At 46.0% G+C, this 20,777-nt stretch overlaps 1 protein-coding gene across 5 annotated transcripts; it reads right to left on the reverse strand.

Annotated features, from left to right (window-relative positions):
* Positions 1–180: 180 nt before the first annotated feature.
* Positions 181–20,557, reverse strand: CCDC62 (coiled-coil domain containing 62). 5 transcript variants are annotated; one of them, XM_058158731.1, is made up of 14 exons: positions 20,479–20,557; positions 18,960–19,021; positions 18,600–18,792; positions 16,856–17,022; positions 15,509–15,610; positions 14,755–14,926; positions 14,433–14,534; positions 13,708–13,796; positions 12,978–13,069; positions 11,444–12,124; positions 9,852–10,011; positions 2,197–2,325; positions 1,988–2,074; positions 181–300 (listed from the first exon to the last, which is right to left on the reverse strand). In XM_058158731.1, exons 2-14 carry the CDS (start codon positions 18,993–18,995, stop codon positions 280–282), a joined length of 2,031 nt encoding a protein of 676 aa, XP_058014714.1. In that variant the 5' UTR covers positions 18,996–19,021; positions 20,479–20,557; the 3' UTR covers positions 181–279. The 5 variants fall into 5 exon arrangements, with proteins under 5 accessions (XP_058014714.1, XP_058014711.1, XP_058014713.1 ...); XM_058158728.1 differs by lacking the exon at positions 20,479–20,557 and adding an exon at positions 20,276–20,468; XM_058158729.1 differs by lacking the exons at positions 181–300; positions 1,988–2,074; positions 2,197–2,325; positions 20,479–20,557 and adding exons at positions 6,939–7,093; positions 8,761–8,847; positions 8,970–9,098; positions 20,276–20,468.
* Between the last annotated feature and the right edge of the window lie 220 nt (positions 20,558–20,777).

Genomic DNA, 20,777 nt, shown 5'->3' on the forward strand with positions numbered 1-20,777 from the left:
CAACCACCAAAAACCAGCCAGCCCCCAAAAATACATTTCCAATTGTATAAAATTATACCTAACGGCGACTCTTTCCAAGCAGGCTAGCAATTAATCTGCAAAGGACATTTCTAGAAATAGCTTTTATTTTGTTTCCGCATAATTCTAATTTTTAAAAATAATATATAGATATAGATATAGATATAGTTGGGGGAACGACCGCCAGCATTGAGCTGTGAGGATTTTTTTCCCCCCCAAACTGAGTGATGGGTGACAAAATCCGAAGAAGATATTCCGCCTTCAGGAAGGGGGTTTTCTTTCCTGTTTGTAGACAAAACACGAGAGACAGCTGGTCTTACCAAGAAAAAATAAAATAAAATAAAAAATAAAACAATTTTGGGTGAAGCAAAACAAACCGAAGCACCGCGTTCTCAATTAGTTTCAGGTTTTTTTGGGGGTTTTTTGCTGGTTTTTATTAATGCGTTTGGAAAAACACTGCCTGTCATAACCTTGGGGATATTTTTTTAAAACTATATTTACTTCACGGGCTTGAGCTGAAAACTGACTTTGTATGAGGGCTGGAAACTTACTTTTTTTTTTTTTTTTTAGTTTTCCATTGCTGGGTAAACAGCTGACATTCCTGCAAAATTGCCAATTACGGTATATTTTCTCCTAGGCGGCTTTAAAAAAAAAAAAAATCAGGACCGACAAGATTTGCAAGTCGTGAGATTTACCGGAGCTGCCGAGCGCTCCGTGGACTTAAGACCCGGGTGCAAAACCTGCACCTTTTCTCTTTCTGAGATGCCCCACTACCGGGATGGGGGAGGGGAGGCATTGTGGTCTGAATTTTGTTCACGTGGACATGAGAACACTGCAATGGTCGTAAGTCTGAAAAACAGCCGTAAGTCACTTTTTTTAGTGCTGTTCTAACTTCCGACGGTCGCTAAACGGACTGTTGTAAGTCGAAGATTCTTTGTATTTTGTTCCACCAAAATTGGCAAATTGTGGGGGCTGATAAACTTGAAGTTTGGAAGTTCTTACTGCACCTGTGCATGGTTTGTCAATGGCACAGGGGCACCGCGCTCCAGAGGGTCAATGTCATTGCCCAGAGGGTCATTGGTTGCCTTCTCCCCTCTTTGGAAGAGCTTGATAGCTCCTGCTGCCTTAAGAAAGTTCAAAACGTTCTTAAAGATCCATCTCATTTTGGGCACCACATTTTTTTTTGAACTATTACCATCTGGCAGCTGGTACAGGATGAAAAAAACAAGGACAAATAAGCTGAAAAACAGCTTCTATCCCAGAGCAGTAACTACACTGGATTGTACTGTATAAGGTATAAAGGTTCCCCACGTACATATGTGCTAGTCGTTCCCGACTCTAGAGGGCAGGGTTCATCTCCGTTTCAAAGCCGAAGAGCCAGAGCTGTCCGAAGACGTCTCCGTGGTCATGTGGCTGGCATGACTCAACACCAAAGGTGCACAGAACGCTGTTCCCTTCCCACCAAAGGTGGTCCCTGTTTTTCTACTTGCATTTTTTTTTAACGTGCTTTCGAACTGCTCGCTTGGCAGAAGCTGGGACAAGTCACGGGAGCTCACCCCGTTACGTGGCACTAGGGATTCGAACCGCTGAACTGCCGACCTGTCGATCGATAAGCTCAGCGTCTTAGCCACTAAGCCACCACATATTATATAGTGCAATATTAATGCAATATCATACATCATCATGCAATATCAGGGGTTTTCAATTCTATTGTGTACACTGTGAAGGATGGGTGTTTTGTGTTTTATTTTTATAGTTATAATGTACACTGAAGATGGCATTTAATTTCGTTGCACGAGGTGCAATGACAAGAAAGAAAACTAAACTAAACCTCCAGAATTTCAGTAGCCCCCCCCCCAAAATCTCAGCAGTGCAAATCTCAAAATCCCCAAAAATCTCAAAATCCCCAAAATCTCAGCAGTGTAAATGCACCAAAACAGGAGCTGAAAGTTAGAAGAAAAGTACTTACTTGAGAAGCAAAAGGAGAAAGTTTTGTTCCCGATTCTTCCTCAACGGGGTCCTCGAGTTCACAAACGGATTTGGGGCCGTCTCCTGTCTGTCAAGAACAACCGAAAGCGACATCCAAAACTAGGCAAGATGTCAGTCAGTCTGGGACGGCCGCCATCTTGCCGTTTTTGACCTCAACCTCCAGACCCCTGTTGGAAAGGCGAACCCTACCGTGTGGGGGCTGCCGGTCGGACTGTAGCGAGGGCTGGCACTGAGCAGGTGATTGTGCTCCAGGTGGGTGACCATCTGGCGGGTTTCGGCCAACATCTGCTGCAGCTTGTCGTCGGGCGAGCGGGAATCCTAGGAGAAGCCGGACAAAACGGGTCAGGGACCATCCGGGAAAAATTCAGCCCGCACAGAAAGGTTAAGGGATTAAGGATATAAACTGAGGACAAACTGCACTCCTTTCTAAAACTGATGATGTTCCCTAGTTGTGTCATGAAACGTCTGTAAGAGAACAACTAAGCACATGGTAACGAATTATTTTACTTGATTCAAGGTGATTTCTTAACTCCTTCATTGAGAAAAATCAAGACGCCTCCAGTTAAAAAAAAAACCTCCGGAGGAATAACCCAGTTTCTATGTCGGACAGGAAAAAATAAATCCGAGATTTCCGTTAAACCAACGCTAAAATAAAAAGGGAAATATTTCATAGCGGCAGAAATGTTTTGTAGTCTCCGCTCACTTCAACAACTCTATGGGCAGCAAACTGTGAAAAGTGGATAAGCTAAAGAGGAATAAATTCCTATTAAAAAGACAATTAAGAAAAGCAATAATCCAAAAAAACAAGAAACAAATATGACATCATAAATGATTGCATCAGTGCTAAATTTTTGCTTCCCCAAATACATACAGTTATGTTATGGAGCCTGTGTGTTTCTCAACTTTGACCACTCAAAGACAGGCGGACTTCAACTCCCAGAATTCCCCAGCCCGAGGAATTCTGGGAGTTGAAGTCCACCCAACTTTAAGCGGCCATGGTTGAGAAACACTGAAGAATAAAACCAACTATCGAGCAAAATCAACAAACACAGATCCTGTTGTGGCCAGAACTTGGCAACCGCCACGGCAACCACTCTTAAGCACGTGCAGAGTGCATTTCCCTCTTTTCACGCCCTGAATGGCAACCCGAATCTCAAGCAGGATAGCGAATCCCAGCAGAGAAAATTCTTATGCTTTGCAAGCCACCCTGAAGCTATTCATGCATGCGGATACTTTGGGGACGGCAGCACCCCCCCAAAAAATATAAGCAAACTTGCAAAGATCAACAGGAACCTGCGATAACTTGGAGCAATAAATATCCAAAATATCCAGGAAGAAAAGTGGAACCAGCAGGCTCACCAAAACAAAGGCATTGTTTGGAAGCTGTGAAATTTATTGCTCCACTCCCACCGGCCAGCCAGAGTGGCACATATTTTGCGTGCATTTCAGCAACACGCACATATATGGAGAGCACCCTCGGATAACCAACATTTAACAGCAAGAGATATTTTTGCACAGCCGAACTCCCCAATCAAGGAGATTTCCCCCCTCCCCTTTCCTGAAATATCAAGTGATTTGTGGATTATTATTTTTTTTAAATTCATCCCCAGTCAGTGGCACATTCAGGCGTTTTTTTAAAAAAAGAAAAATATTCAGAGAGAGATATTCAGACGTTGAGCATCCTAAACAGTTCCTTTCTGACCAAAGGCCTCCGGTTGTGCTCACACCCAGCTGCGGAAGTTGCAGTGGTGCTGAGTTTTTTTCCCCCCAAATTTTTTTGGGAGGGTAGGGGGACGCCGCCGCCAGAGAGAGAGAGAGACCCCTTCCACCCTCCTAGATTGCAGCCCCCCCAACTTCCACTTGCAAAGCAACCCCCCCCGCCCCAGGGGCCCAAAGACGCCAGACGAGACGAGTGACGACGAGGAGACCAGAGAAGTTTTTAACAGCCGTGCAAAAAATGACCAGACGGCACAATTAAACCAGAAATAACCATCTCATCGTTGCAATATTCATAATAATAATTAACTTATAATTTATGGGAGAGGTTGGGAGCCTGGGGGGGTTGAGCATTCTTTCCGGCTTCCGCATGGCTTTTTAAAGGTCTGCTCTCCCCCCACCGCCCAAAGACCCCTTTCCCACTCCCCAACGCCACCGATGCTGCATCTGGTCTGGGGAGGGGAGAAAGCGCCTTTATGGCATTAATCCCCATTTCCTTCTTTCCTTCCCCCCACCCCCCGGCCCCCCACCCCACCTCTGCTGTCAATTGCCTTCTTCCTTCCGGGTTCTCTCCAGCTAGAGGAGCAGCCCCAGTGTGAGTGTGGAGAAAGGGGGCGGGGGGGGGGATTTCCTTTGAAGCAAGGCGCCCCCACCTCTCCTCAGATGAACTGCATGAGATTAAAGAGGAAGGGGGGGCTTTTCAGGGAAGAAGTGGGGGGATGCATTCTGAAAGGAGGGAGGCTCCAGGGAAGGATGCATGGGTGATGGAGACCTTGCAAGGGTGATGCAGGGAGAGGGGGTGTAGATGCATTTGATAGATTTCCTCCCATTTTTATGGAGAGGGGTGCTGATCCGTCTGCGGGTCCCCACGATGAGTGAGCCCCCACTTTGTGACCTGACAGCCCTCTCCAGGAAACATGGACCCCACCCACCCACCCACCCAGGCCCTCCTCATCCTGCCTGCCCTTCCCATCCATTGGGGGCACAAGATACATCTGGTAGACCCTTTATAGGGGGCGCTGATGAGTGAGCCCCCTTTATAACCTGACAGCCCTCCCAAGGAAACATGCCCCCCAGGCCCTCCTCACCTCCCTGCCCCTCCCACCCATTGAGGGGCAAGATACATCTGGTAGACCCTTCCTTTATGGTGTGTGTGGGGGCGCTGATATGTCTGCGGGTCCGCACTGTGAGTGAGCCCCCTCCTTTGCAACCTGACAGCCCCCTCCTTTAACCTGGACCCTCACCCTGCCTGCCCCCACCCACCCATGCAAAGGGGGAGAGTGAATACGCTTGGTAGATCCCTCCCTTTTATGGGAGGGCCGCTGATGGGTCTGCAAGGGAGGGGGTTCACTCATCCTGAACCCCTCCTTTGCAACCTGACAGCCCCAAACAGATGGGGACACCCCCACAAAGCCCCCTTCTCCAGACTTGCCTGGTTCTTGTCGAACTGCTCCCGCTCCGCCTCCAGGCTGTGCCCGACGCGGCGGCTGAGCACGCGGGCCGGGACGTTCTTGATGGTGTTCATGGCCCCCGCGATGCCCTCCAGCCCGCCTGCCTCGCTCCGCCGCTCCGGCTTCCTCTCCCGGCCGCAGCCGCGCCTGCCAGGGAGGCCCCCCCCGAGGGGCGTGGCCCAGGCCCGGCCACGCCCCCCGCTCGACGGCGACCACTCGCTAGCCGCCGGGGAACCGCGCCCCCGCCAGGCCGACCAATCCGCGGCCGCTCGTCTCCCCCCCCCTCATAGCCACTCCCAGCCTTCGCCACGCCCCGCCACGCCCCGCGGTACTCAGCTGCGCTTCTCTCTCTCTCTCCAGGCGGGAGGAGACGAAGAAGCCGGTGCGACCCGGAGGCTGGCGGCGTTGGGCGGGCTGGGCTGGTGGTGGGAGTGCTGGGCCGGGCAGCCCTCTGTGGCAGGCAGGCAAGCCAGGCATTAAAAAGCCATGCCAGGCCAAGTGAAGTGGTGGAAGGGTTTCCTGCCTAAGCAAGGGGGTTGGACTAGAAGACCTCCAGGGTCCCTTCTGAGTCTGCGATTCTATTCTATTCTTAATTCTTATTCTATTTCTATTCTATTCTAGTTTGTTCTATTCTTCATTCATTATTCTATTCTATTCTTATTCTTTCTATTCTAGTTTATTCTATTCTATATTTATATTCTATTCCTATAACATGTTGCTGGCAATCCTTATGATTTATATTGATATATTGACCATCAATTGTGTTGTAAATGTTGTACCTTGATGAACGTATCTTTTCTTTTATGTACACTGAGAGCCTATGCACCAAGACAAATTCCTTGTGTGTCCAATCACACTTGGCCAATAAAATTCTATTCTATTCTATTTCTATTCTAGTTTATTCTATTCTATATTCATATTCTATTCCTATTCTATTTATTTCGATTCTATTCTTAGTTCATAGTCTATTCTATTCTATTCTTAATTCAGATTCTATTCTTATTCTATTTCTATTCTATTCTAGTTTATTCTATTTCTATTTTATTCTATTCTTAATTCATATTCCCTTCTAATTCTATCGTATTCTTAATTCACGTTCTATTCTATTCTATTCTATTCTACTTTATTCTATTCTATTTCTATTCTATTCTATTCTTAATTCATATTCTATCCTATTCCTATTCTATTTCTATTCTGAAGTACAGGGGGTCCTCGAGTTACGGCCATAACCGAGTCCGGCATTTCTACTGCTGAGTGAGACAAGCGGTTCGGTGACTTTTGCTCTCCATTTTACGACTTGGATAAATAAATAAGTTTTTAGGCTTGCAAGATAGAGGTAGTGGCTATCAGTGGGCTTCCCTTTGGAGCGGTCTTTCTCAAAAACTTGGGCCCTTTAAGAGGAGTGGACTCCAACTCCCAGAATTCCCCAGCGAGCCAGCCACCATTTTGACTTTTTTGACCTCCCCCCGGCTGAATAATAGCAGGTGCAAACGCCATTCTTAAGACTCCAGCAATCAAGGGAATAGACCTTGCTAAGGGAAACCTTACTCCCCCACTAAAAGACACCGAATAAAAACAAACACTTCCATTTCACGCCATAAATAGTCTGGGTTCCAAAAAAAAAACCAACCACCAAAAACCAGCCAGCCCCCAAAAATACATTTCCAATTGTATAAAATTATACCTAACGGCGACTCTCTCCAAGCAGGCTAGCAATTAATCTGCGAAGGACATTTCTAGAAATAGTTTTTATTTTGTTTCCGCATAATTCTAATTTTTGAAAATAATATATAGATATAGATATAGTTGGAGGAACAACTGCCAGCATTGAGCTGTGAGGATTATTTTTCCCCCAAACTGAGTGATGGGTGACAAAATCCGAGGAAGATATTCCGCCTTCAGGAAGGGGGTTTTCTTTCCTGTTTGTAGACAAAACACGAGAGACAGCTGGTCTTACCAAGAAAAATAAAATAAAATAAAGAATACAACAATTTTGGGTGAAGCAAAACAAACCGAACCACCGCGTTCTCAATTAGTTTCAGGTTTTTGTGGGTTTTTTTTGCTGGTTTTTATTAATGCATTTGGAAAAACACTGCCTGTCATAACCTTGGGGATATTTTTTTAAAACTATATTTACTTCACGGGCTTGAGCTGAAAACTGACTTTGTATGAGGGCTGGAAACTTACTTTTTTTTTTTTTTTTTTTAGTTTTCCATTGCTGGGTAAACAGCTGACATTCCTACAAAATTGCCAATTACGGTATATTTTCTCCTAGGCGGCTTTAAAAAAAAAAAAAATCAGGACCGACAAGATTTGCAAGTTGTGAGATTTACTGGAGCTGCCGAGCGCTCCGTGGACTTAAGACCCGGGTGCAAAACCTGCACCTTTTCTCTTTCTGAGATGCCCCACTACCGGGATGGGGGAGGGGAGGCATTGTGGTCTGAATTTTGTTCACGTGGACATGAGAACACTGCAATGGTCGTAAGTCTGAAAAACAGCCGTAAGTCACTTTTTTTAGTGCTGTTCTAACTTCCGACGGTCGCTAAACGGACTGTTGTAAGTCGAAGATTCTTTGTATTTTGTTCCACCAAAATTGGCAAATTGTGGGGGCTGATAAACTTGAAGTTTGGAAGTTCTTACTGCACCTGTGCATGGTTTGTCAATGGCACAGGGGCACCGCGCTCCAGAGGGTCAACGTCATTGCCCAGAGGGTCATTGGCTGACCTCTCCACTCTTTAGAAGAGCTTGATAGCTCCTGCTGCCTTAAGAAAGTTCAAAACGTTCTTAAAGATCCATCTCATCCTGGGCAACCTTTTTTTTTTTTTTTGAACTATTACCATCTGGCAGCTGGTACAGGATGAAAAAAACAAGGACAAATAAGCTGAAAAACAGCTTCTATCCCAGAGCAGTAACTACACTGGATTGTACTGTATAAGGTATAAAGGTTCCCCACGCACGTATGTGTTAGTCGTTCCCGACTCTAGGGGGACGGTGCTCATCTCTGTTTCAAAACTGAAGAGCCAGCGCTGTCCGAAGACGCCTCCATGGTCATGTGGCCGGCATGACTCAACACCAAAGGCGCAGGGAACGCTGTGACCTTCCCACCAAAGGTGGTCCCTATTTTTCTACTTGCATTGTTTTACCTGCTTTCGAACTGCTAGGTTGGCAGAAGCTGGGCCAAGTAATGGGAGCTCACCCCGTTATGCAGCACGAGGGACTCGAACCGCTGAACTGCCAACCTTTCGATTGACAAGCTCAGCATCTTAGCCACTGAGCCACCACATACTGTATAGTGCAATATTAATGCAATATCATACATCATCATGCAATATCAGGGGTTTTCAATTCCATTGCGTAGACTGCAAAGGATGGGTGTTTTGTGTTTTATTTTTATAGTTATAATGTACACTGAAGATGGCATTTAATTTCGTTGCACGAGGTGCAAAGACAAGAAAGTAAACTAAACTAAACCTCCAGAATTTCAGTAGCCCCCAAAATCTCAGCAGTGCAAATCTCAAAATCCCCAAAATCTCAGCAGTGCAAATGCCCCAAAACAGGAGCTGAAAGTTAGAAGAAAAGTACTTACTTGAGAAGCAAAAGGAGAAAGTTTTGTTCCCGATTCTTCCTCAACGGGGTCCTCGAGTTCACAAACGGATTTGGGGCCGTCTCCTGTCTGTCAAGAACAACCGAAAGCGACATCCAAAACTAGGCAAGGTGTCAGTCGGTCTGGGACGGCCGCCATCTTGCCGTTTTTGACCTCAACCTCCAGACCCCCGTTGGAAAAGCGAACCCTACCGTGTGGGGGCTGCCGGTCGGGCTGTAGCGAGGGCTGGCACTGAGCAGGTGACTGTGCTCCAGGTGGGTGACCATCTGGCGGGTTTCGGCCAACATCTGCTGCAGCTTGTCGTCGGGTGAGCGGGAATCCTAGGAGAAGCCGGACAAAACGGGTCAGGGACCATCCGGGAAAAATTCAGCCCGCACAGAAAGGTTAAGGGATTAAGGATATAAACTGAGGACAAACTGCACTCCTTTCTAACACTGATGATGTTCCCTAGTTGTGTCATGAAACGTCTGTAAGAGAACAACTAAGCTCAGGGAGCATCGAGGATGCCATAGTTGTTGGAGGATTAAGGACGCCGTTGTTGTTGTTCTTCTTCTTCTTCTTCTTCTTCTCCTCTTCCTCTTCTTCTTCTCCTTCTCCTTCCTCCTCCTCCTCCTCCTTTTGGCTTTCTTCTTCTTCTTCTCCTTCCTCTTCACCTTCCTCTTCCTCTTCTTCTTCCTCTTCTTCTTCTCCTTCTCCTCCTCCTCCCTGCCTTTCTCCTCCTCCCCTTCTTCTTTCACTCTTCAAACCCCACTCCCTTCTAATACTGATGATGTTACCTACTTGGGTTGTGAAACATCTGCAAGAAAACAACCAAGCTCAGAGAGCACCAAGGGCCTCAGTCCTCCTCCTCCTCCTCTCCTCACTGATGATGTTACCTAGTTGGGTCATGAAACATCTGCAAGAAAACCACCAAGCTCAGAGAGCACCTTCCTGTGTTTTATGCTTGGGTGGCTGCAAAAAAAAACCACCTAGAATTTGGGAAATCATTGCCAATAATATCGGGGGCAGGTTGAGTGGGATCATCAGCCGGAATATTTTGGGAACTGTTCTGTGTTTCGATTGGAGATACTTACGCGATGGGTGGGAAGCTGGTTACACCTGGTGGGTCCCTGGAGGCCTGAAGGATGGTCCGAGGCGGAGGGTATCTCAAGAGGGGTCGTCCCCTTTGACCTCTGGGTTGATGTGAAACACGGCCCATCCCAGTCAAAACCGTTCAGGCTCCCATCCTGGTCACTGTTAAATCATCATCAAGAGCAATTCCGATTATTTTATGGGAGAGGAATTTTAAATTTTATTATTGGGCTTTTAATTTTTAATTGGGTTTTATGGTTTTTTTAAATGTATTTTAAATTGGGGCCAAATTTGAATAAGTTTTTTAGTTATTGTTTTATTTGTATTATGTCATTGATTGTTGTTTTTACTTGGCTGTAAACCGCCCTGAGTCCTTCGGGAGAAGGGCGGTATACAAATTAAATTATTATTATTATTATTATTATTATTATTATTATTATTATTATTATTATTATTATTATTAAATTAACAATGTCCGCTGAGCAGCAAAGTCTATGGGGAGAACCGGATTCGCATAACAACCGTGTTACTAAGTTAAGAACGGCAGTGATTCATTTAACAACTCTGGCAAGGAAAGTCGTAAAACAAAGCAAATAAGACTTTCGTTTCACGAAGGTCTCACTTAACAGCAGAGACTTTTGGGCTCCGGTCATGATGGTATCTGTAATTATCGGGTGGTCTTCGACTTAAGATCGCAAGGCGGCCAGATTCTGTAGCTTTTCTTCCTTCCTACCTTGGATAAAGGGATTTTCATTTTACAGGCGTCCAAAGGAGGGGCCGATTTGACACCCGGCGAGCAAAAAGTCCAGAGACTATTTACAAATCCCACAGCAAGACCGACAGGCCAGGACCACATTCCATGTTACGGCACGTGGCTAGGAGCCGATCGATGCTGGTCGGACCAGCTTTAAGCCGAACTGTTAATCTGTGTGTTTTTCCTCTAAAGAGGACCATGAAACCCCCCCTCCAGCAGTGGTACGATCCAAATTTTTTTATTACTGGTTCTGTGGGCGTGGCTTGGTGGGCGTGGCTTGGCTTGGCGGGCATGGCAAGGGAAAGGATACTGCAAAATCTCCATTCCCACCCCACTCCGGGGAAAGGACACTGCAAAATCTCCATTCCCACCCCACTCCAGGGGAAGGATACTGCAAAATCTCCATTCCCACCCCACTCCAGGGAAAGGACACTGCAAAATCTCCATTCCCACCCCACTCCACGGGAAGGATACTGCAAAATCTCCATTCCCACCCCACTCCGGGGAAAGGATACTGCAAAATCTCCATTCCCACCCCAGTCCAGGGGAAGGATACTGCAAAATCTCCATTCCCACCCCACTCCGGGGGAAGGATAGGGCGAAAGCCAGATTCACTTAACGACCTACATAACTCACTCGACCCTGCAGCGGTTTGGCTTAACGAACGGCAACGCAAGTTGTAATGTTTAGCACGGCTCAATTTAACAGAATTGCTTAGCCTTGTTTAGCAACGGAAGTCCCGTCCCCAGCCGTAGCCATAAATTGAGGACTACCTGTATACACACGTATTAAACACACACGATACAGGTGAACATCAAATACTAAGGCAAAATACAGAACCTTTTCAACTCGGGAGCATCCGGAGGCCTCGGGGAAGACTCCCCGCCCCATAAGCCACTGCCGTCGTTCTCCACCGGCTTCAGCATTTCGGCCCACTCCTGGTCGGAGCGGTAGAGGCTGGCTTGACGGATGGCGCTGCAGGCGGAGCAGCCCAATTCGCAGGCGGGGTTCCCCGGAGGGGGAGGCACGCAGGGTCTCTGCCGAGGGGGGATTCTGCCCGGGTCGAGGGGGGCATCTTTGCAGTCCCCGCTGGCTTTGTCGAAGAACCTGGGCGCCAAACATCCAGAGGTCCCTGCGCAGAAGTTCGCTTCAAACCAACTTTTGTGTCTCGGTAAAGAGGTCACCGTGCCCGGCTCCGACATCCACACAGTTTGCTTGGATCTGGACTTCTGGGGATTGTCCAGCCGTGCGGCCGAGCGGTCTTCCACCTCCCCAGCATTCCTGGGAATGCTCAGCATCCCTTCTTCCTGACGGACGTGTCTAGAGTGGCGAAACGGCCCTTCGTGTACGTGCTCTGTCCGCTGTTCTTGCTGCCTTTTCTGGGCTTGGCAGATGTGGCCGGCCTTTTTCAAAGGACAGTCGGGAAGGTGGACAAAATGGGTAGGGATCTCCCGGCCAACTTCGCCGCAGAGGGAATCTTGATTGCCGCTGGTCTCGAGATCCGACAAAACCATTCCTGGGCTGAAAACAGAACAAAGGAGGAGGTTGAGTTATCCCTGCTGGCCTTAAGGCAGAGAGGCCTTCAAACTTGGCTGCTTTAAGACTTGTGGACTTCAACTCCCAGAATTCTCCAGCCAGCTTGCTTTTCTGGGAGTTGAAGTCCACACTTATGGGAATCGTGGGAGTTGAAGTCCACAAGTCTTAAAGCTGCCAAGTTTGAAGGCCTCTGCTAAGGCATAATTTTATGTAATACAGGTAATCCTTGACTTACGACTGCAATCGAGCTTGGAAAAATGCTTTTAAAAGTTAAAAAAAAAACGCCTCTGATGATCGCGCGGCTCAGCTGGGATCGTCGGAACCCTTCAAAAGCATTTTTTTCTACAACCTCTTCGGCCAAAGAGGTTTTTAAAAAATGCTTTTAAAAGATTCTGGCGATCAGGCAACTCAGCTGGGATCGCCAAAGGAGCCTTTGGCCGAAGAGGTTGTAGAAAAAATGCTTTTAAAAGTAAAAAGAAAAAAAGTTGGCCACGCCCACCCAGTCACATTACCCCCCCAAGCCACGCCCACAGAACCGGTAGTAACAAATTTTACATTTCACCCCTGTCCCATACTAATCTGTGTATGTTAACCATTCAATGCACCTTGTATCATATAAATACAGCAAGATATTTATTACATTTTACTGCACTTTTATTATTAATACCAGCATGCAAGTATATGTTTAATTTTATCGACCATTTACATTTTTATTCCTGTGAGTAGTTGCCATAGGGGCCCCAGTACACTGCTTTGCCCCGGGGCCCATAATGCTGTTAAGATGGCCCTGAGTTGAATATAACTCCTTCTGCCCTCCCGTCAGCAAAAGACGTTTTACCTTCCATCCTGCGATTCTGTCCTGTGTTTCTCTTGGGAACTTTCCAGGTGGAAATGCAGGAACTGGAGATCCTGTTGCTGCTTCAGGTAGATCTGGCAACGGAGGACAAAACAAGCTCTGGGAAAGTGGAAATTTTAACTTCGGGGACATTCGGCTTCCGGATTTCCAAGGATGTGAAAAGGAATTTGCCAAGAATTCTCTTTACATCCTCAAAGAAAATGTTTCTGGAAAAACGTAGTAGCTCCTTTTCGTTTTGTTACATTTATTCAGTGGTGGGCTGCTGCCGGTTTGCGCGAACCGATAGTTCCAACGATCAGCTGGCCCCGCCCACCCAGCGCAGCCCTATCCTGTCCTATATTTCATTCTTTCCGCTGTGGGCCGCCAACAGCCTGCGGAGCTGGCAACGGACTGGGACAGCGATGAGGCTGAGGAAATTTAACAACTGTAGCAAGAAAAGTCGCGATGGGGGGCAAAACTCACTGAACAGCTGTCTCGCTTAGCAATGGGAATTTTGGCCTCCATTATTTGGTCATTTAAGTCAAGGATTATACCGTAGCTCATTTTTATTTTATTACTTTACTTGCAAAAGCTTCTTTTACTTAAGGAGTTCAGAACGAAGCGGATTCAAAACGAAACGACGCCGACGCCAGAATCCTTTGCTTTTTAAATCCCATTTTTTCTTCCACCCTGCAAAACGGAAAGCGCTCACGGCCAGAAAGGCGATCACCACCTGTCTCAAATTGTTTAGTTCCGTGTCCGTCCGAAGCTGTTTCGATTTGGCGGAGAGAAGCAGCTGAACTTTTCGACTTTCCCTCTCGGCTGCAGGGAAAAGAAAGTGTGTGTGTGGGGGGGGAAGAGTTGGTTATATTTTCCAGAAGCCTCCAAGAGAAACTATAAATGTCTCGTTGCAATAGTGGCGAACATCTGTAACTCGGGTGTAGGACAAGGGTGAAGGTTTGTTTCTCCGAGCTTGTGGGTTGGTTTCAGAGGTGGGTTTCAGCAGGTTCTGACCAGTTCTTGGAGAACCGGTAGCGAAACTTTGGAGTAGTTCGGAGAACCGGTACTAAAAATTCTTACTGGCCCTGCCCTCATCTATTCTCTGCCTCCCAAATCCCAGCTGATCGGGAGGAAATGGGGATTTTGTAGTAAACCTTCCCCTGGATTGGGGTGGGAATGGAGATTTTACAGTATCCTTCCCCTGGAGTGGGGTGGGAATGGAAATTTTACAGTATCCTTCCTTGGAATGGGGAGGGAATGGAGATTTTGCAGTATCCTTCCCCTGCCACACCCACCAAACCACGCCCACAGAACCGGTAGTAAAAAAAATTGAAACCCACCACTGGTTGGTTTCCAAACATTTCGTTACCAGACTACGTAACATCTTCAGCACAGTCTAAGAGATGTTTAGGGGACCGTTTAGAATTCAAGATTCAGCAAACCTTCAGACTTACTCACCGGTAAGCATTAATTCATTACTTAAATAAGCATTTTCTTGCTTGAGCTGTATAATTTCTTCTCTCTGGGCACTGTTTTCTTTTATTTTTTCATTGAGATCCCCTTAAAAAAAAAAAGGAAACATCAAACCAATTTTTCACTTCATATTTTCTTAAAACAATCACTCGCCTTTCAATCACCTTGGCAGCTTTTAAGAGTTGTGGACTTCAACTCCCAGAATTCCCCCAGCCAGCATGACTGGTTAGGGAATTCTGGGAGTTGCAATCCACAACTCTTAAAAGTTGCCAAGACTGGACATTCCCTGCTCCAAATATAATTTTACCTTTTAGTCTGTTTGCTTCTAACATCGCTTCCTTCATCCTGAGTTTAAAATTCTGCTTCTCCTCATTGAAGCTCCTTTCTTGGATCTTGCAGGCGCATAGGGCACTTTCTAACTTTTTAAATTTGCTGGTAAACTCCGTGATCTGATTGGTTGCTTCAAGGATATCGTCATCCTACCGAAACCAAGAAATAAAACGGGGTTTATTGCATGACTTTGCTGAAAAGCGAGAAAGTTCTTTGCAAAAGGGCCTCTGGTGGCTCAGACTGGTAAGACAGTCTGTTATTAACAGCAGCTGCTTGCAATTACTGCAGGTTCAAGTCCCACCAGGCCCAAGGTTGACTCAGCCTTCCATCCTTTATAAGATAGGTAAAATGAGGACCCAGATTGTTGGGGGCAATAAGTTGACTTTGTATATAATATACAAAAGGATAAAGACTATTGCTTGACATAGTGTAAGCTGCCCTGAGTCTTTGGAGAAGGGCGGGATATAAATGCAAATAATTTTAAAAAAGGTGTTCGTTAGTGAAGGGCTTAAAAGAGCTTCATTTCCCACGACGGACTTCTGGGAGTTGAAGTCCACCCATCTTCTCCTCCATGTTGGCTGGGGAATTCTGGGGCTTGAAGTCCACCTATCTTCAAGTTGCTGAGGTCAAGAAAAAACTGTTAGAAAGGGTAAAATGGATCTACTTGCCTTTACCTGCCAACGACGGGCAAAACATTTGCAGCAAAATCTCAAGGACCCCCAATAAAATACCTTGAGTCTTAAAAGCGTCAGAAGTTCTTGTTCTCTAGCTTGAAGCTGACCCACTTGATGTGAGAGGTCCAGGACGGAACCAACCAAGGTTTGGTTTTTCTCCTAAGAAAGAGAAAAGAGACAAGACCCACAGGGCGGAGATCAACTTCTGGCAGGATCTTCTTCTCAGAATTGACATGACCGGTCACGGGAATATAATAAAGGCACTCTGAGCTTTGCAGACGTTTTTCTCTCTGGTTTAGAGGACACCGAGTGGTGGGTTTCAAAAATTTTTACTACCAGTTCTGTGGGCATTGCTTGGTGGGCGTGGCAGGGGAAGGATACTGCAAAATCCCCAGGTCAGAATTTTTACTACCAGTTCTGTGGGCATTGCTTGGTGGGCGTGGCAGGGGAAGGATACTGCAAAATCCCCATGTCAGAATTTTTACTACCGGTTCTCCGAACTACTCAAAATTTCCGCTACCGGTTCTCCAGAACAGGTCAGAACCTGCTGAAACTCACCTCTGCAGGGTAAGGTAAAGGTAAAGGTTCCCCTCGCACGTAAGTGCTAGTCGTTCCCGACTCTAGGGGGCGGTGCTCATCTCCGTTTCAAAGCCCAAAAGCCAGCGCTGTCCGAAGACGTCTCCGTGGTCATGTGGCCGGCAGGACTCAACCACCAACGCACAGAACGCTTTTCCCTTCCCACCAGAGGTGGTCCCTATTTTTTCTACTTGCATTTTTACGTGCTTTCGAAACTGCTAGGTTGGCAGAAGCTGGGACAAGTCACGGGAGCTCACCCCGTTACACGGCAGCACTAGGGATTCGAACCGCCGAGCTGCCAACCTTTCAATTGACAAGCTCAATGTCCTAGCCCCTGAGCCACCGCGTCCCTATACCCCCCCAAAAAACAGGATACCCCCCCCCAAAAAAAGCTCACTTAATCCCAAAAGACAAAGCAACCATTTTATTTTGAAAGAAACTCACATTACAAATTTGAAAGACTGCAAATAGAAGCAGCAAGTATCACATTAAAATTGCGGGCCCTGCAAAAGAAAAGGAGACACTCCCCCACCCATAAGATTTAAATATCTCCCCCACTTTTCAAGTGCTTCAAAAGGGATTCAAAAGGTGACTTTTTGCTTTTGGGCAAGGAGGACACGAGCTCCCTTCTCTCTTTTTTTTTTTGTTTTCTTCTTTATTTACATCCAGGTTTGTTCTCTCTGCCGCTTCATTATTCACGTGGCGTTCTGGATTTTAAGTCTTTTGAACTGTTTGCAAGCCGCCCGGCACCCTTGAGAGTTGGCAGCATAACAATGGAAAGAATAATAATAATAATTTAAAAAATTCATATGGATGATAGTGGCCTACCTCGAGGGTCTGGCATTGAAGGGACGTGTCGGAGGCTTTTCGAGAGAGCTCCTGCAGCTTCTGCTGAGTGTTTTCGAGCGTCGAACTGCAGTCATTCTGCAAGGACCCCAGGAGCTTTAATCTCTGGGTCAGGGTGGTTATCATTTCATTTCTCTTATGTAGCTCATCTTGGGGGAGGGGGAGGAGGGAAACCAAATCCTGTTAACCACATTTAATAAACCAGCATTTAATTTATCCCCTGTCTCTCTGTTTTAAAATTACGATTCGGACCGCCCATAAATTATTATTTGTTTATTGAATTAATCTTCCGCCCCTGTTGTGTTTCTGGCAAGACTGGTTGGCTTTAAATTAAGCCACGTCAGGAGCCTCCTGTTCAATTTAGAATAAATATTGGAAATAAATATTTAAACACTGGAAAAAGAAGAAAGAGAGAGAGAGAGAGAGAGAGAGAGAAGACAATTCTTCCAAAAAAAACCCTACATCCTGGTTTCGCTGCCCACATTCAGACTGTTCTACCTGCCATATTTCTTTGTCCTTAAAACTGCAGAGTTCTGGAGGAGGGTTTGTGAAGGGAATCTCAGCGCAAGCTTGCGACTTTCGTTCCAGGTTTTCACATACAGAAGGTTAAGAAACTACAACTGCTCTACTACACACATACGAGCCCCGTGTTGGAAGAGCATCCGATCCCTGATTTAACCCAGCACTGGGAAGCTCTGGGGATCGGTATTGTTAGAGAAGGAGTCTACACCTAACATAACATTCCAGGATCTCCATGGTGCAGAAGGAATCAGAACGGAGTGGCAAGAGAGTATTTCTAGGACCAGACAAGCCAACTGTTGAAATTCCTCCTTGCTGGCTGTTTAAAAATGACAACAAGCAACTTAGTAGATGTGTGGGGTATAATGTAGGGTTTCCCACCCTCTCACCCCCAAAATGCGCTTGCATTTAATGTCTTCCCTAATGAATCAAACGTTGTAGAACATTTTTCCTCCATCCGACGTTCTTTGTATGTGAAGCCAACAACCACATAGGTCAGAAACCATGGCTTGAAAGTGGCCGGGGTAAAGTACAAACCCAGAACTATGGCTAAAAAAACTGTCATGTACCTGATGCGGTGAGGGACCATTAGCCTAACATGTTAGTGCTTTTAATCTCCACGAAATCAGCAACAAAAACTTTTCGCAAACTTGTTAGCCAACGTTGGGATTGTCTACTTGCAAGCCTCTTTAGCCTTCCCAAGCATGCAAACTCCAAGCACACCTTTGCTATAAAACCCCTGTTGTACCCAGGACTGTGCAAGCAGAACCGTCAGCCTCAGTTTTTACAATCTTTAAAGTGGGAATATCAAGGCCACACAGGCTGAGTTTCCTTGGCTCTAGGTTTTGTGAGAGGGAAGCGGTGGCTCAGCGGCTAAGATGCTGAGTCGGCAGTTCAGCGGTTCGAATCCCCAGCGCTGCGTAACAGGGTGAGCTCCCGTGACTTTTCCCAGCTTCTGCCAACCTAGCAGTTTGAAAGCAGGTAAAAAATGCAAATAGGGACCACCTTTGGTGGGAAGGGAACAGCGTTCCGTGCGCCTTTGGCGTTGAGTCATGCTGGCCACATGACCCCGGAGACGTCTTCGGACAGCGCTGGCTCTTCAGCTTCGAAACGGAGATGAGCAGTGCCGCCCCCTAGAGTCGGGAACGACTAGCACATATGTGCGAGGGGAACCTTTACCTTTACCTTTAGGCTGTGTGAGACTCACTTTCCAACCTACTGCTACGTTCTTCCAGAGTCAGTATTTTTTGTCGATCATCCTCCCAGGCCAGAAATTGCCTCTGGTGCACAGCCACCATGTTGTTCAACTCCTTATCACGATCTTTCAGCTCTGCAAGTACCAGCTGGAGTTCCTTCTTCAGTTTCTGAATGAGGTCGATCTCTGATTTGGAGGCGAGGTTCTAACAAGGGAGAAAAAGAGATTTAGGGAAGGAGTAGTAGACTAGTAGTAGACTATTAGTATGATAAATTATATCAGACAGCCCTGATCAATTCTCTAGGTTAACCCATGCATCATGAAAGGTAACCTGTAACTTCAGTGTAATTTTAATATTTCACATTTTCCTACCTGGAAGGGACTGGAAATACCCAACGCAGAATTCATCGGGTTTCTGTGATCAGACCAGCCAACTTCATTTCAGGTGTAGCACAGGTGCAAAGCAGAGATACTTTGTTATCCAGATTTTTTTTGTTAAAATATATATAAATATATATAGAGAGACTTTTTAATTTAGGTTGGTTATAATAGTAATACTAATACAAAAATAAACTGAAAGGAAAAAAAGAGAGTAAAAAATACAAGGGATAAAAAGAGGACATTCACTGTATAATACACAGTATTATATCACACAGTATATAATATATATTATATTATATAATATAATACAATATATATCACGCAGTATATAATATATATTATAATATCATATAACACAATATATATTATATCACACAGTGTGTGTATATATATATATATATATATATATATATATATATATATATATATATCACACAGTATATAATATATATTATAATATATAATACAATACAATATATACAGTATTATATCACACAGTGTGTATCTATCTATCTATCTATCTTTGCAGATCCCTCGCATCCTGGACATAAACTGTTTCAACTCCTACCCTCAAAACGACGCTATAGAGCACTGCACACCAGAACAACTAGACACAAGAACAGTTTTTTCCCGAAGGCCATCACTCTGCTAAACAAATAATTCCCTCAACACTGTCAGACTATTCACTAAGTCTGCACTACTATTAATCTTCTGATCATTCCTGTCACCCATCTCTTTCCACTTATGACTGTATGACTGTAATCTTGTTGCTGGTATCCTTACGATTTATATTGATATATTGATCATCAATTGTGTTGTAAATGTTGTACCTTGATGAACGCATCTTTTCTTTTATGTACACTGAGAGCATATGCACCAAGACAAATTCCTTGTGTGTCCAATCACACTTGGCCAATAAAAATTCTATTCTATCTATCTATCTATCTATCTATCTATCTATCTATCTATCTATCTATCTATCTATCTATCTATCTCACACAGTACTACACACAATTACACACCCAGGCACACATTTGTTGTAGGATTACACATTGCTACAGATACTCAAATCCACAGACACTTAACCCACATCTACACAAGAGAGAGATCCACTCTCACCTGAAAACACACAACTCTACATTACTTACATGCTACCTGGACACTGATAGACACAAACACACACACACAAACACACAAATATACCCTGTGTGAACCCAACATCTACACACACAGGCGAAGACCCACCACCACCACCACGTGGAAAGTCCGCCCTCCTTTCCACTACAATACTGGTACCCTACACTAACCTTGCCACACGCCCACGCATGTCCCCACGCGGGAGATAGAAGACACACACACAAGCAAACACCCCGACCTCCAGACAGGCGTTCCAGGACCCCAACACCGACTCCCAGACCCGCCGCCCATCCCTCCAGATTGGGGCTCCCCATGGCTGCTCTTCCTCCTTCTCCTCCTTGGGGCGGGGGAAGCCAACCTGGGCAGCGCTCACCTGTCCGGCAGCAGCGCGAAGAATGGGAGGGGGGTGGGGGAAGTGGAGTGGAGTGGAGCGGACCGGAGGGAAAACTGCGGAGCCTGACGTCCGCGCTGCTTCGCAGTCTTCGAGAGTTCCCAGCGCCAAGGGCGGTTGGAGGCCCCGCCGAGAGTTTCCTCCGCTTGCGGGTGGTTTTTTTTTTTTCCTCTCGCCCCCCCTCCAAGGAGCTCCGTGCGACCCTCCCCCGCGCCCCCCTCCCCAATAAACTCCCCGCCCGTCTCCGTCCCTTTCTTTTCTTTTTTTCCTTTCTTTTGCGT

This window comes from Ahaetulla prasina, chromosome 15 (genome assembly GCF_028640845.1).
Source record: "Ahaetulla prasina isolate Xishuangbanna chromosome 15, ASM2864084v1, whole genome shotgun sequence".
Lineage (NCBI taxonomy): Eukaryota > Metazoa > Chordata > Lepidosauria > Squamata > Colubridae > Ahaetulla > Ahaetulla prasina.